The sequence below is a fragment of the Heloderma suspectum genome, chromosome 4 (genome assembly GCF_057233095.1).
Source record: "Heloderma suspectum isolate Gila_16-S chromosome 4, 16-S_ref, whole genome shotgun sequence".
Lineage (NCBI taxonomy): Eukaryota > Metazoa > Chordata > Lepidosauria > Squamata > Helodermatidae > Heloderma > Heloderma suspectum.
The window spans coordinates 189,208,919-189,223,864 of NC_139461.1; the positions used below are offsets into that span (position 1 = coordinate 189,208,919).

General features: G+C 45.5%; 1 protein-coding gene across 3 annotated transcripts in view; it reads right to left on the reverse strand.

The window, feature by feature from the left end:
- The window catches only part of NTNG1 (netrin G1), a 334,691-nt gene that overhangs the window by 202,479 nt on the left and 117,266 nt on the right, over positions 1-14,946 (reverse strand). For all 3 annotated transcript variants that reach the window (XM_084851615.1, XM_084851617.1, XM_084851616.1), the window contains exon 3: positions 5,323-5,960. In XM_084851615.1, the coding sequence (XP_084707741.1) occupies positions 5,323-5,960 (638 nt within the window). The remainder of the gene's footprint in view (positions 1-5,322; positions 5,961-14,946) is intronic.

Sequence of the window (14,946 nt, forward strand, 5' to 3'; positions counted from 1 at the left end):
TTAGTTAAGCTAAAATATGCTGGTAGTTTTGGTATTTTGGTGCTGCCCTGTTTTGCCTTTGGCTCCACCCACCACTGGCATACACCTTGCAAGAGCTTCCCTGAAATTGAATCTGGCCCTCAGGCTGAAAGAGGTTCAACAGCTCCCTGACAGAAAACCTTGTCTCTATAATTCAGCCTGAGGGTGTTCAGGGTTGTATCAGTTTTTAAGGTTCTGATGGCCACAAAAAGTGTGGAGGAACAGGGCTATAAGGGACCCTGTCACCTATGGTAGAGAGGTCCAAGTGTTCTTACACAGGACCTCTGCAGTGGGTTGGTGGTAGAGGGCAATGTCTCGTGCAATAATACTGATAGCTCATGTGTGCTAGGTATGGGGATGTACTTTTCAACTCTTTCAGCAAAGCACCAGTATGGAGGAGCAGGCCATAAGACTACAAAATCATATATTAAGACTGAACGCTGTCAAGAGATCGGAGCATAATCATAAAATCAATTACTGATTGCTGATGACTGCACTTACTGGACAATCTGCATTCTTCTAACATATTGAGCCAGGTTTTTTTATTTGTGTATATTCAGCTATAAATAATGCATTAGGGCCTTCCTTGAAATTTACAAATGATTGAAAATCCTCTCTCTGTCTCTCTTTCAGATTAATTTACAGGTCACTACAAGGGACTACAACCAACAACTGGGTCTGCACACAGAGTTCCTGAAGCTAGATCAGAGGTGCTGCACACAGTACCCAACACGACGTAGACAGGATCTGAATGTGCAACCTACAATTGAGCATTGCACAGTGTGGATAAGGATAAGCCAGGGAAGGGCAACCATTTTTGGTCTAGTGGCCCAATTACCCCCCTCGACCAAGCAGGCAGACCAGATGATGTCAACGGGGTAGGGTTATCTGCCCCCACATCCCCCACTTAAAAAAACAAACACACATGTAGAGAGGAATGGAGAAAGGGACTGGCTGGGGCTTGCAGGAGTAGGCATCTTGCAAGCCCCAGCCGAGTTGGTCAGCTCCTTCCTGTACTGCTCACTTCCCAATAGGGGTGCAAATGATGCAGGAAGGGGCTCAGCTGGGGCTTGTGGGAGCCAGCTCCTGCAAGTTGCAGCTGAGCAGTGCAGGGATATCCCCATCAGAGACGGGAGATAACAAGGGATTCCTCTACCCTGGGGGAGGGGCTTGGAGAGGGTAGGGGCCCTGGAGGGTGTTCAACCCTCCGCGAACTGGACTGGCCCCAGCATGGGCCAGATGAGGCCCGTGGGCCCGAGGTTGCCCTACCCTGAGATAAGCCTTCCATCAGGGATGGGGGATTTCCCATGGGTCAGATGCATCCTGGGGGTTCCCCACCTGCCCACAAGCTTCTTATGCTGTTGTCTGATCAGTGATCACAGGGTATTGAAAAACAATTAGCCTTTCAATACCCTGCAAAGAATTCAGCTGTGCTTTGTAGGCTTGAGGGCTGTTGCATAGAATGGAAGTGTGCATTTCGCAGGCTTGAAAGCTCTTGCACTGGGGCTTACTCCTGAGTAGACTTGTATAGCATTGAGCTGAGAATTGCTTTTTCTGTCCTGCCCCACACCCTTAGTCTTTACCCTTAGTCCTGCCCCATACTCTTAGCCATCCCCACTGCTAGGATGTGGTTCCCAAGACCCTTTTCAGATTGGAATGTGGGCCATAAAAGGTTCAGCACCCCTGCTTTCCATGCATTTAGTGATGGGGATGCAAATTCAAATTCCCTTCTGTTATCCAGTGTCAATGTGTGGTTACTAACTGCTGAAAACTACTTGTGGGGACACCTTGTTCCATATGACTCTCTCTTGGGGCCTCTGAGGGTGCAAGAACCAAGCAAGAACCAATTAGCTGAAAAGCAGGGAAATATACATTAAAAGGAGCATATATTTCTCCCTATATGACTGGTTAATCTAACTGCCACAAGATGCTAAGGAAGCTTTTAATCAGGGATAGGCAAACTGGCACCCTCCAGATGTTTTGGACTACAACTCCCAGCACCCGTGACCACATTGGCCATGTTGGCTGGAGCTTATGGGAGTTGCAGTCCAAAACATCTGGAAGGCACCAGGTTGCCTACCCCTGCTTTGAACATTACATGACTACGATGCAAAACACTTTTTACGGTTTAATGTTTAAAGGCCCATAACCATGTACACCTGCTTGCATGGGACTTTTCTGTGCCAACGTTTCAGGAATGTACCAAAGAAAAGTGGAAGGTCACAGCGCTCCTATAACATTTAAAGGGCACCTCAGGTTAAGAACTTGTTGATTTGTTTTTCTTTTAAATTTTTGTTATCCTGCACAAGCAGGGGAAATAAAAAACCGAGATGAGAAGAGAAACCTTTTCTCCAGAAATGGACTGTGGCAAGGATTAGTATGAAAGGATGCTAGGCTCATCATTATGCTTAAGTTGCCTGAGACAAGACAAAATGTTTTGCTCCCTCTAGAATGTCACTACATGAGTTTAGCTACTTTTACAGGGAACTCTTAGCCCCTGCAAGTCAGGGTTCAAGTAGCACAGTATAGCAATCCCTACAAGTGTTTACATACAAAACCACCCAAATTTGATTTTTGTTTTGCCCCTATCACACTAACATTCCAGATATTGGAGCAGTTCCTGATATTTTAAGCTTGAATAAGTATGCCATTCCATTAAACCAGCTGAGCAATATGGTCGGTTTGCTCTCCAGATGATAAGGGGAATGTTCTGGGCAGTCTGTGGATGTCACTGTTGACAGTCCTGGATTGGTGGGTTGTGGTGGTTTCCAGGAACATAGTGGACGTTTCTGGCATTTCCCGACCATTTGGCTATTTCTTTTTCTTGTGTATTGTTCCCTCCACTCCTGGGAGGAGTATCTTGCAGCCATTCTGCTGGCATTGTGGTGGAATGTTTCCAGACCCAGCAAAAAATAAATATAAGATCCAGAAGTTCCTTCTGAGCCTGAGGTCTCCCAATGTCTCATAAAATGCTCAGACATCTCTTCAAACAGAAGTGGAGTCAGCAAAGTTATTTACGCACCAGGAATAGCCCAATACAAAGTCAGAAAAACGGAATGGTGCTCCTTCCCACTAACTAATACATGGCATAATCCACCAGGGACCCTTTCTGTACAAGCCTCATTAAAATGAATGTGCATAAGCAGCCTGAGTTGGATCCCACACCAGTCCCTCAATGATGGCCCAAATCTGCCACCTGAGGGGGCTTCACCTTGCCTCATAGCAATGCTATGTCTGCTCCCACTGTCTCATTTAGCAACCAGCAACCATTTTTACTTTTTATCCCCTTCACTTAGTTCAAGACATGGGGAATGCAGTGGTGTCAGGGTGGAAACTGAGCTGATAGAACCTCAGAGCAGTTCTGATTCTGAGGAGGATCAGCAAGCCGTGGGAGAGGAGCCAGCTCATCCCTCACAGGCACAGCAGCTGGCAGAGATTCCTCCTGCCAGCATTCCTGAGATAGATACTTTTCCTAGCTGTGAGAAAGTGCGGGAGGGGGGCTTGCTAGATGCTCGACGCAGACGCAGGGAGCGATGAGCGATGGAGGGCGCGGAAAGGAGGCATAGCGCCCATTTGGCGTGCAAGCAACGGCCGCCTCCCGTGGACCCAAGGGAAAGAGGGAGGATCTCTCCCTAGCCCATAAGTTCAGGGTCTTCAAGTGACTCTTCTTCAAACGGGGATCAACTGCCTACTCGGAGCATAGGCTACTCTGCTGTTCCTTGCTTAGTCGCTGGTGATTAGCATCTGAAAAAGTCATTAAGTTGTAAAAGGATTAAAGCCTTGAAAATAATCCTTTCCTCTGTGTCTTGAGTTGGCTATTGGAGTCTACTGAAAGAGGCCGCTAGGGCGCTCCTGACAAGCGGTGTAGCGGAGCCAGGGCTTGAAGGAAAACAAGCCAGCCCCCCCTTTTTTTATTAGAAGGGACGCTGACATCATCTACCCAATTCCCTGCTCCTTCTGAGCTTAGCTGAAATTCTCACAGGAACTGGGGGGAAATTAATTTTCCCAACAATAAGATAACATTCCCTGTTGTAATGCCAAGTATTCGGGGGGGGGGGGGGCTTGAATGGACACTTCTTACCCATTACCTTTACAGAAGACCTGCTCCTGGTGGAGATAAAACTGTGAACTGGTTTGTTATTGTGGATCAATGCAACTGCCTGAATTTTTGGACTCTCTTTGGGGATATGGCTATGGGGACCGTCACGATGAATGCCTGCACTTCAAAATTTACTACTACACCAAGACTGTCACCCTTTTAAGTACTTCTCTCTCCCCACAACCCAACCCTTTAGGGGGAAACCCTGTAAGCAGGCCTTCTGACCCGTAGCAAACCTATCACTTACCTGTAGCAAACCCTGTAAGCAGGCTCTCTTTCCTGTAGCAAACCCTGCAAGCAGGCCCTCTTACCTGTAGCAAACCCTGTAAGCAGGCTGTCTTTCCTGTAGCAAACCTACCTCTTTTCTGTAGCAAACCCTGTAAGCAGGCCCTCTTACCTGTAGCAAACCCTGCAAGCCCCTCTTACCTGTAGCAAACTCTGTAAGCAGGCTCTCTTACCTGTAGCAAAACCCTGAAGCAAACCTATCTCCCCTCTCTTTCCAATATGTGAGAATGGATAGGTTGTACTGCTGGTACTGAATGGAGCTACTATGCAGCTTGTGCCCTGTCCAAGGAACAACTAGCTCTGCCTTCCCCAACCTGGTGCCCTCCAGATGTGCTGGACTGCAACTTCCAACATTCTCAAACAGCATGTTGGCTGGAAATGATGGGAGTTGCAGTCCAACCCAACTGGAGAGCACTAGGATGGGGAAGGCTGAAGGAACCTGTTGTGCTCGACTCTTAAACTGGGAAACATCTATTAAAAGATATTTAATCAAACGGTATTTATTAGAAAAAACTGGTGCTTGCCAAGCTATGTTTCTGCTGAAATGCACATCAATCCCATGTTCCCTGGATCATGGCCTAGACTCTATGGTGTCAACTGGTGTGCTGGGTGATCTAAACCAGGGGTGGGAAATCTGTGGCCCTCCAGATGTTTGGGCCTACAACTCCTATCATCCCTCTCCATTGGCTCTGCTAGCTAGGGCTGACGAGAGCTGTAGGCCGAAACATCTGGAGTAGCACAAGTTGCCCACACCTGATCTGAACTCTAGTTAGGGCTTATAACGTAGCAAATTGCAATCATGTATATTTGTAAAGGATATTCACAAAATGATCAACATTTAAATTACCATGGAAATTTATCTTAGAAAGGAAAAGAAAGGAAGAAGATTAATGTCATCATTCAAGTTCATTTTTTCTTACCTTCCAACTACTCTTATGTCTGAGATTGCATAAAAGTAGCGTGTCAGGTGTTGCGGATCCACATATATCTCCCCTGTTGCTGGCCTAAGTAGTCTTATCCTCAAGTCTGTGACAGTAAAGAAATCTCTTAGATTCTTGGTTGTGTCAAGCTGCCCGTAGAGAGAAGCCATATTATGAAGCCGAGGCCCAGCAAAAAATGCAAATCGATCCTTAATCTCAAAGTGGAGGATTTTACTGTTTGCCATGTACCCCACAGAATACTCTTCTGTGCAAATTATTTCTAGGACTGTTTGTTGGGATAAATCCCTCACCGTTTTTGGTTCCATGTTGAAAGCATCTAAACAGTCTGTAGCATAATACTGGTAGGGCTGCCACGTCCGACCATAGTCGAGGGACTTCTCCAGGATCATTAGGTCTGGGCGGCCGGATTCAAAGGTGATGACTATGTTGTCTGTTAGCTCAATGGTTTTGTTCCAGTACAAGGTGATGTTCACCTGGAGAGGCTTTGGGTAACCCTTCCAAGTGGTGGACTGCCAAAAGGTGTAGGGATGCCTTCCTTCGGCATCGAACATCAGTTTGGGCGGATGTGCCAGTTCATCAATGGTGGCATCACACTCATTGCACATGTAGGGATTCCCCTGGAAAGAAGGGGGGAAAAACAGCTGTAAGAAGTATGGTCACTAGGATGAAAGGCTTCTGAGAGTGTAGTCAATTTCATAGGTGAGTGGTGGGGAACCTTAGCCCTGGGGGCCAAATATGGCTTTCCTGTGGCTCTAATCTGGCTCTCAGGGGTTCCCTGGTCCATCTCCTTTCCCCCGCCCACCAATTGTACGTATTCCCCCCATTCTAAAAGGTTGAAATACCTCTCCTAATGCTTAGTTATTGACAGGAAGAGCTTTAAGCTACTATATGCTGGTACTCTTTTTGTTTTTTGCCTTTGGCCACCACCGAATTCCCTCCGATCTTGATTCAGATGGCTGTTTCCTCACTGGTAGCAGCAGCAGTGAGGAAAGAATGATCTGTATTAAGACAGCCGGAAGAGGAGGTGGAGAGAAGGCTCTCATGCAGATGTTTGTTTATTTGAGTTACCCCGCCTTTCCACCAAGAAAATGGCACTCCCAGAGACTAACAAGAATAGAAACCAACATTTTAGAATAAAACGTTGGTTAAAACTATCATAAAACAAATACGCTGAAACACAGTTAAAAACAACAACAATGAAAGAATAGAAACAGCACCCAGCCCAACAGACCAGCTGACTTGTGAAAGGCCTGCTTGAATAAAGATGGATTTGCCTGCCAGTGGAAGCTCAGCAGAGAGGGAGCAAACCTAGTCTCCCTCAGCAGGCAGTTCCAGAACCTGAGAGTGACCACTGAAAAGGCCCTGTCTTGTGTTCTCACTAAATGTGCTTCCGATGGCAGTGGTACTGAGAGAAGGAAGGGCTTCCACTGAAGATCTTAAAAGCCAGGCAGGTTCCTATGGAAGAAGGCAGTCTTTCAGGTAGCTGGTCCCAAGCTGTATAGGGCTTTACACATCATAAAACCAGCACTTTCAATTGTGCCTGGGAACAGATCAGTAGCCAGTGAAGCTGTCGTTACAAGGGAGTCTTTGCTAGCATCAAGAAAAGAGTGACATGTATCAGGATTACTGGGATGACTTTGCCCATGCAGACATGTATATGTGCAGCCCCCCCCAGGCAACGTCACATGCGTCTCTCAGGGCCCCAAAGGTTGTACACGCCTTTAGTATCAGAACATAAGAAGCTGCCTTAAATGGAGTCAGATGACTGATCTATCTAGTTCAGTATTCCCTACACCAGGGGAGGGCAACAAATGGGCTGGGGTGGGCAACCCATGGTCTGCATGTGGTCTGCACTGTCCCATCATCCCCCCCCATGGGCTAAAAAATGGTGGTTTGCCACTGGACTTCGGTGGCAAACCCTTACAGAGGTTTACTAAGGACAAATGTAGCTTTTTTTTCAGCTCAATTCTTTTTTGGCTGCCACTGCAGCAAAAATACAGCCCACCAGAGGGGATGTGTGTGGGGGAATTAATCCCTGGACACCCTGAAGTTGCCCCCCTGCCCCACACTGACTGGCAGCAACTGTCTAGGCTTTCAGACCAAGGCCATTCCAAGCTTTGCCTAGGGGTGGCAGAGGTTAAGCCTGGGATCTCTTGCTCGCAAAGCATGTGCTCTACCATTGAGCCATGGGAGCTTCCTTTGCTTTGGCAAGATGATAGTGATGTCCCAACCAAATGACGTATGGCCAGTGATGATGTTGGCCTTAGAAATTCAAAATCCGTTTTTGCAACTTCCCTCAGCATTATGCCAACGGCTGCCTATTCCACCTGTGGCACACCATTTTGCAACTGCTCTGCTATTGTTTCAGAGCAGAATTCCAAAACAAAACACCTGGTTTATCAGAACAAGAACTCCCTGGCTTTGTCTCCTCCTTAACTAAAACCTTCCCACACAGTTGTGTGCTTAGCAAATGCTAATGTTTGTCTCAGTGGGGTTTAAGAAGCAGAAAATAGTTTATTTACCTTGAGTAAGTTGCCAGTAATCAACTTGCAAAACCCCAAGAACAGTGAGCCAGTGTCTAATGGCTCAATAGCGTCAGATTCTTTTTTAAAAGATGCTTGGCAGTGCTGTTTCTCCTTTTTCTTTTTTGACCGCAAGCACATTGCTCAAGAGCCCAGTTCATAAAAATGGTCCCTTCCAGGGCAAATGAGTTCAAATCAGCCATATAGACTCTCTAAAAACAATACCCATTACAGCTTCTCAGTTTCCCTTTGTCCCCTGGCCTCAAATATATCATGCTTAACTGTGTGCCTCTTTAGTGATGTCTTCCTTTAAAGACATTTACACTGTTCACTGCAGATCATTCTGTTGGGCTGCACACTAGAAGCTCAGGGGCTTGATCCAGACATCTGCTACCCTATTAGCTACAGGCTAGCAAATTACTTCATGTAAGACTTATCTTTCTTTCTCTCTCTCTCTCTCTCTCTCTGCCCAGTAGATGTTGGCTCCAATATATCAGGACAAGATAATCCACCACTTGATTAGGGAGGGAGGTGATGACAACTGCTCTGTCTGGATGGCTGCAGGAGTGGTGGATTATACCTTATAATTATACCACTACGTGTTTATATATAATCTCGCCAATAAACGGGCAGCTTTTACTACAGTTTTCCCCATTATGACAAGGTGAAAGTGAATTATAGGTTTTGGGTTTAGGTCTCCTTACTAAGCTGATGACACCCAGCTCTATCTCTCTTTTTCAACTGATGCTGAGGAGACTGCAGACTGATGACCAGGAGATGTCCAGAACTGTTGTCTGGACACAGTGATTGGATGTGGGTTAACAAATTGAGGCTCAATCCAGACAAGATAGAGACTCTGTTGGTAACTAGACAAGCCAACCTGGTATTTGGGGTACAGCCTGGTCTGGAGAACCTCAGAAGGATCTGGTTTGCCGCTTGGGGGAACTCTTGGATCCAACATTTTTCCTGGAGGGCCTTTGCCTAGCTTTGTCTGGTGTGCCAGCTATCTGGCCACAGGGATCCATGCCTTAATTACTTCTTGTTTAGAATACTGTAACACACTGGGGCTGCCCTTGAAAAGTGTTCGGAAACTACAGTTAGTGCAAGATGTGGTGGCAAAACTGTTGTCTGGCATATGCTTGGGAGACCATATATCACCAGCCTTGAACCAACTATGGTGGCTTCCAATTTGTTTCCAAGCCCTATTTATGGGCCCTAATTGGCTAGGGGCTAGGATATCTGAAATACTCATCCTGGAATCTGCAGTATTCATCAGAGCTCTTGTATGTCCCACCACCAAGAGAGGCTAGGCAAGGTTGGTGGGTACATGAGATGGGAGCTTTTGTGTAGCAGCACAACTATGGAACTCCCTACCGAGGAAGGTCTTGTTGACTCCATCCCCACTGAATTGTAGATGGCCAGGAAAGCTGAGCTGTTTCACCAGAACTTTGATGGAATTTCAATAATGTTCTTTTATTTTAAATATTTTTGGCTTTTATTCTGTTGTGATTTCATTGTGTTGTTTTAAACTGTACATAGTTTTGGCAGAAAAGTAATTTATATATGCTTTTAATACTACTACTACTACTACTACCACCACCACCACCACCAGTAGTAGTAGTAGTAATACTAATAATGGAATTTGCATCCAATCAAGAAATGCAATACTACCTGCAAGATGTATTATTTTGGAGTAGAACTTCTAGAATTGGCTGAGTTGTGGAATTTCGATTGAGACATGGAAAGACTGCACCAACAGCTGGACAATAAATTAAGAATAAACAAGCACATTTTAAAAGGGAGGAGCACTGACTGATGTCTTCCAGGAAATGTCAGAAAATCTTGAGCCCCATCTACACAAACCTTTTACTCCAGGGCAGCTGTGAGTTGAGGTCCTGTGGGACAGACGGTTCAGTCGCCACTTCGCAGCCATCCATGGTTTTCTCCCGGAAAATGCAGATTTCCAAAGAGGCGTTTTCCTGCAACATTTTTGGTTTGCTGCAGTTTTCCCGCAGTTGCGAGCAGTCTGTCCCTTCCCCAAACTGATTTTGCGGTGGGCATGTTGTAGGCATGCATAGTGCTTGCGTCATTCTGTGACGCCCCTTTACTCCCCCCATCCCTTCGCAGCTGCGCAGTTACAGAGGCACAGAGGGGTGTTTTCATATATTTAATCACACATTTTTGCAGCTTCGTATCTTGGCAATGGTTGCTTTTGGACTCAGTGCCCAAAGGCTGGGGGGCAGTCTTGGGGGAGGATCAACTTAGCTCTGGCCACCATTTTGGAGTGATGGGTATGCACATACCCCTCTCACGCCTTGGGTGAGTGCAAACCATCGCGACAGTCTCAGGCTGGGGAACTGCCAAACAGTTGGTGTGGAAATGAAGGAGCACAGATCACCCACATTTTACCTACTGTGGGATGGACAGACACAACAGAACCCCTAAAATACAAAACAGCCACTGAAGTGTCACACCCTCATGCTCAGGGGCCTGCACAGCTGCGCATTAAAATATAATGGCAAAAAAAAAGGGCATTGTGGAGTCTGTTGGGGAAGCCTGCAGTAAATCATGAGTGTATTGCAGCAGAAGCTAATTCGAAGCTGCAATGCTGCGCAGTTGCAATGGAGTGAAGGGTGAAAGTGGTGCCATGTAGATGGGGCCCTGGAGTCAACATCTCTGGAAGATGCTGTATTTTTCCAATCAACTCTGCATACCTGGGGAGTCAAATAGTAGTTTCTGAAGGGTTAAATATGGTTCCGTCAACTGCATGGCAAGAAATTTCTAATCTAATTATTGGGAGTTCATTCTGACATCTAGGTGAGAGAGTAATTCTCTGCATAATTAATCTTCCCCCTTTCCATCCTGTATAATTACTATTATTTTTCTTTCAATCTCCTAACCTCAGGGCTTCGGAGCTTTTCAATCACCCCTGCTGTGTGATCCAAGTCTCCAATAATGCCTTCTCCCCTGGTCGTTAGGGAAGTCACAAAATATATATCAACCTTCCCCCAAACGGGGGACCTCCAGATGTTGTTGGATGACAACTGCCAGTATTCCTGACCATTGACCATGCTGGATGGGGCTGATGGGAGCTGGAGTACAAACATCTGCAGGGCAACAGGTTGAAAGAAGGCTGATATACATATATTATATCTATAACAATCTCAGTTGCAAGGAAAAAAGAAGATCAACCATTTCAGTCTTTCTCTAAAAGAGTTTTCTTCTACTTGGGCCAAACCTAGTCAATAAAAAATCTGCATTTTTCTGTTAATTTCTGCACTATATTACAGAATATTACACTGGTGAAGCAGTGTAATATTCCATCTCCATGTAATGAGAGGGAGAAAGAACTTTGCTCAGGGGACAATTATACATGTTTGCCTTTCTTAGAACTACAGAAGGAGACTGCATAAGCTTTAAAGACCTAAGAACATCATACAGTCAAACAGCAAAAGGCACCACACAGCCAACATTATGCCTTTTAAACTCCTATTGATTCTATGGGAGACTCTCAGCACTCTATCTGTATTTACTCTGAAGTAAGTCCCACTGTGTTCAATGGAACTTATTCCCAGGTAATTGTGTGCAAGACTTAGAGAAAGCCCTTCTGAACAAAATGGGTTTTACTTTGGAATAGACATGTATGAGTAACTCCTTCCCATCGAAACGTGAGACTACAACTGCAATCCTGTAGCCCCCAAGAGGGCATCAAAGAGGCCATTGGATTTTTCAGAGTTCACCCTCCCAGGGTGGAGAAAAAGATCTGACCTCAGAGAGGGTCTCTGACATCACAAGCCTCTTCTGCCAGGGTGTAGAAAAGTCTGCGGGTAGTGGTTTTCTGATGTTGGAACACTGACATCAGACAGCACAAAATGGAACCACTGTGTGGGTGTTCTGTAGGACCCAAAGCCCATCCCACCTTCAGAACGGAGAAAGATCTATGCCAGTCCTGGAGTGGCTTAGTTCATTTCTTTCCCATTACAATCAAAGAACAACAACATAAAAAGTGAAAATAAATAAATAAATACTGCTCCTTCCTTCCTTGTGGGGAAGTGGTTCCTTTGCCTTTGGAGCTAACCTCCCCCACCCCCCACTGGCTGGTTAAGTTGCTTTGTTAAAACTGTTTGACTATAACTGAAATATTAAGGTCTTTGGTGAGAAGTAAGCTTTGATGATGTTTACCACCATGTAATTTTTAAAGAGCTCAATGAGTAGTTTTCCACATTGGAGCAAAAAACTCAAATCTCTAAAAAGTGTATCATCCTCATCCTCATCAGCATAAAAACGACAGTTATGTATCATGCTGATTTGGGTTACTCATTACATGTGAGGTTGCAGAAACTGTTCAATAGCAGCCTATGACACAGACACAAACACGATGCACACAGCGCTAACAATCACAACAAATATGCCATGTTTTCTCAGCTACAAAAAGAGTGCAGTTTTGTGTATGAAAAATGTGACATCCGCATCTTAGAAAACCAGCCTTCATGAAAGATATCTGGATTGGCCACATCAAATGACTGGATATTTTTTTGAAGAAAAAATAACCATCTAAAAAGCTCTTAAATAAATATCCTCCCCATCAACTAATTTATAGATCCTATAATACAATGTATTATAATATAGGATCCCATATGGATGGTCAGCAGAACTATTTTTACATACCCTACACGTTCAATGAAATGCAGAGGAGTTAAAAATAATAAACATGCACAACTGGTCATTTAAAAACCAGTTGAACATATTTAGGGAATCCAGCATAAAGATGGGCACCTTTGCCTGGCTCCCCCGCCCCGCCCTTCTTTCTTAGACGAATACACTAAATGTGGCCAACTCTATTGGGATTTATACATTTTGAATATGTGCAAATGTGCACTTTACAGAAAGAGGTCAGGATTATAGAAATCACACCTTGACTTGAAACTAAGCCAGCAAATGAGATCCGCTTCAAACTCTGTCAACATACTGTCTTGTCTGAGTAAGTATCACCTTGCATCCTACTTTTCACTTTCTTCACCAAACCCCTCTACAAAGATCTACTTTATCTGGGAGGTCAGGGATATCAAAACGTAGAAAATCAAAGCTACTGAACAGCAAGTTACAGACATTTATATTAAGCCACTCTGACAGCCAGCTTGGTCTCCTAAAGCACAGCCAAGAAACCCCGATTGCGGACCTGTTGTAATTTTTTTGGTTGAAAACTAAAGCTACTCACACGCTACACACGGATCCCTAGGCGCTAGCAGACAGCATGGTTTACGAAGCTGAATAAATAACCTAGACTGCCTGCTCCTGTGCCTCCTTCAAGCACTGCCGGCTCTCTAGCAGTAGAGCGGGCAGACGCTGCTCCAGAATATTAACTATTTGATTGGGAGGAAATTGGCTGACCTTTTGTATTGGTCTTTGAGCAGGTGAGATGAATCCCCAGGAACTTGGCTGCTGGAGATGACACTTGGCTTGCCTTGTCTCGAGTATCATTCGGTACAAAGGCGAAAAGGGGGTCAACGGGAGCAGGCGAGTGGGCAGAGCACAGAGAGTGAGGGTGGGAAAGGCAAAGAGCTGGGATAGAGGCATGGAGTATGTATGTATGCATGAATGACTGTATTTATTTATATAGCGCCTCCTGCTTCCCTGGCCAGAAAATGTTCTGATTATATACAAGGGCACAGCTGCTTTATGCCAAGGAGGGGCAACACACAGCCAGGTGTGGCCCCCTGCAACACCACTGAATATATACCCCCCTAAAAATGGAGCATTCCGTGTTACTGAGCCATAAAAGGGTCAAATTTAGCTTGAGAACAAGCGAAATGTAACCCTTTAAGTGCTATGAAGCAGTTGTGGCAAAGGGCCAGTTTTTCCCATGGTGCATTGCAGACCGTGCAATGCCTTGTGGAGTGTAGCCAGCAGGGAGGGGAGGGGGCTGGGGAGCCAAAATGGCCTCATGAAGTGGCCCCCACATACCAGGGCTGTGTGTGTATGCTGCCAGGGCAGAAAGACCACCACATACAGTATTGGGCATAACATTCATTGCTGTGATAATCTCTTTTAAAAAGAATAAATGGAGCCAAAGCTCTATGGGCAGGTCACAAAAATTAAAACTACAGAGTGCAACAGAAAAACAATATAAAATATAAAAGCTTACTTATTTGGCTATCTGGTTTGATCTTGTAGAAGCCTGTGTATAACTGCTAATGAGTTGTATTTTCATATATATGAATTTCATATGTATTCATTGCTATGGAGAGAACATGGGGAGTGTGACCCTGTTACTTCTTCTTGATCTCTCAGCAGCTTTTGATACCATTGACCACTGCATCCTCCTCAACCACCTCTTTGAGTTGGGAGTTGGAGGCACTGTTCTACAGTGGTTTGAATCATAGAACAGTAGGGTTGGAAGGGGCCTATAAGACCATCAAGTCCAATCCTAAGCTCAATGCAGGAATCCAAGTCAAAGCATCCCTGACAGATGGCTGTCCAGCCTCATCTTGAATGCCTCCAGTGTGGGAGAGCCCACCACCTCCCTAGGTAATAGGTTCCAATCATAGAATCATAGAATAGTAGGATTGGAAGGGGCCTACAAGGCCATCGAGTCCAACCCCCTGCTCAATGCAGGAATCCAAGCCAGAGCATCCCCAACAGATGGCTGTCCAGCCTCGTCTTGAATGCCTCCAGTGTGGGAGAGCCCACTACATCCCCAGGTAATTGATTCCATTGTCGTATTGCTCCAACAGTCAGGAAGTTTTTCCTGATGTTCAGCCGGAATCTGGCTTCTTGTAACTTGAGCCCATTATTCCGTGTCCTGCGCTCTGGGATGATCAAGAAGAGATCCTGGCCTTCCTCTCTGTGACAACCTTTCAAGTACTTGAAGAGCACTATCGTATCTCCCCTCAGTCTTCTCTTCTCAAGGCTAAACATGCCCAGTTCTTTCAGTCTCTCTTCATAGGGCTTTGTTTCCAGTCCCCTGATCATCTTTGTTGCTCTCCTCTGAACCCTCTCCAGTTTGTCTGCATCCTTCTTAAAGTGTGGTGCCCAGAACTGGACACAGTACTCCAGATGAGGCCTAACCAGTGCTGAGTAG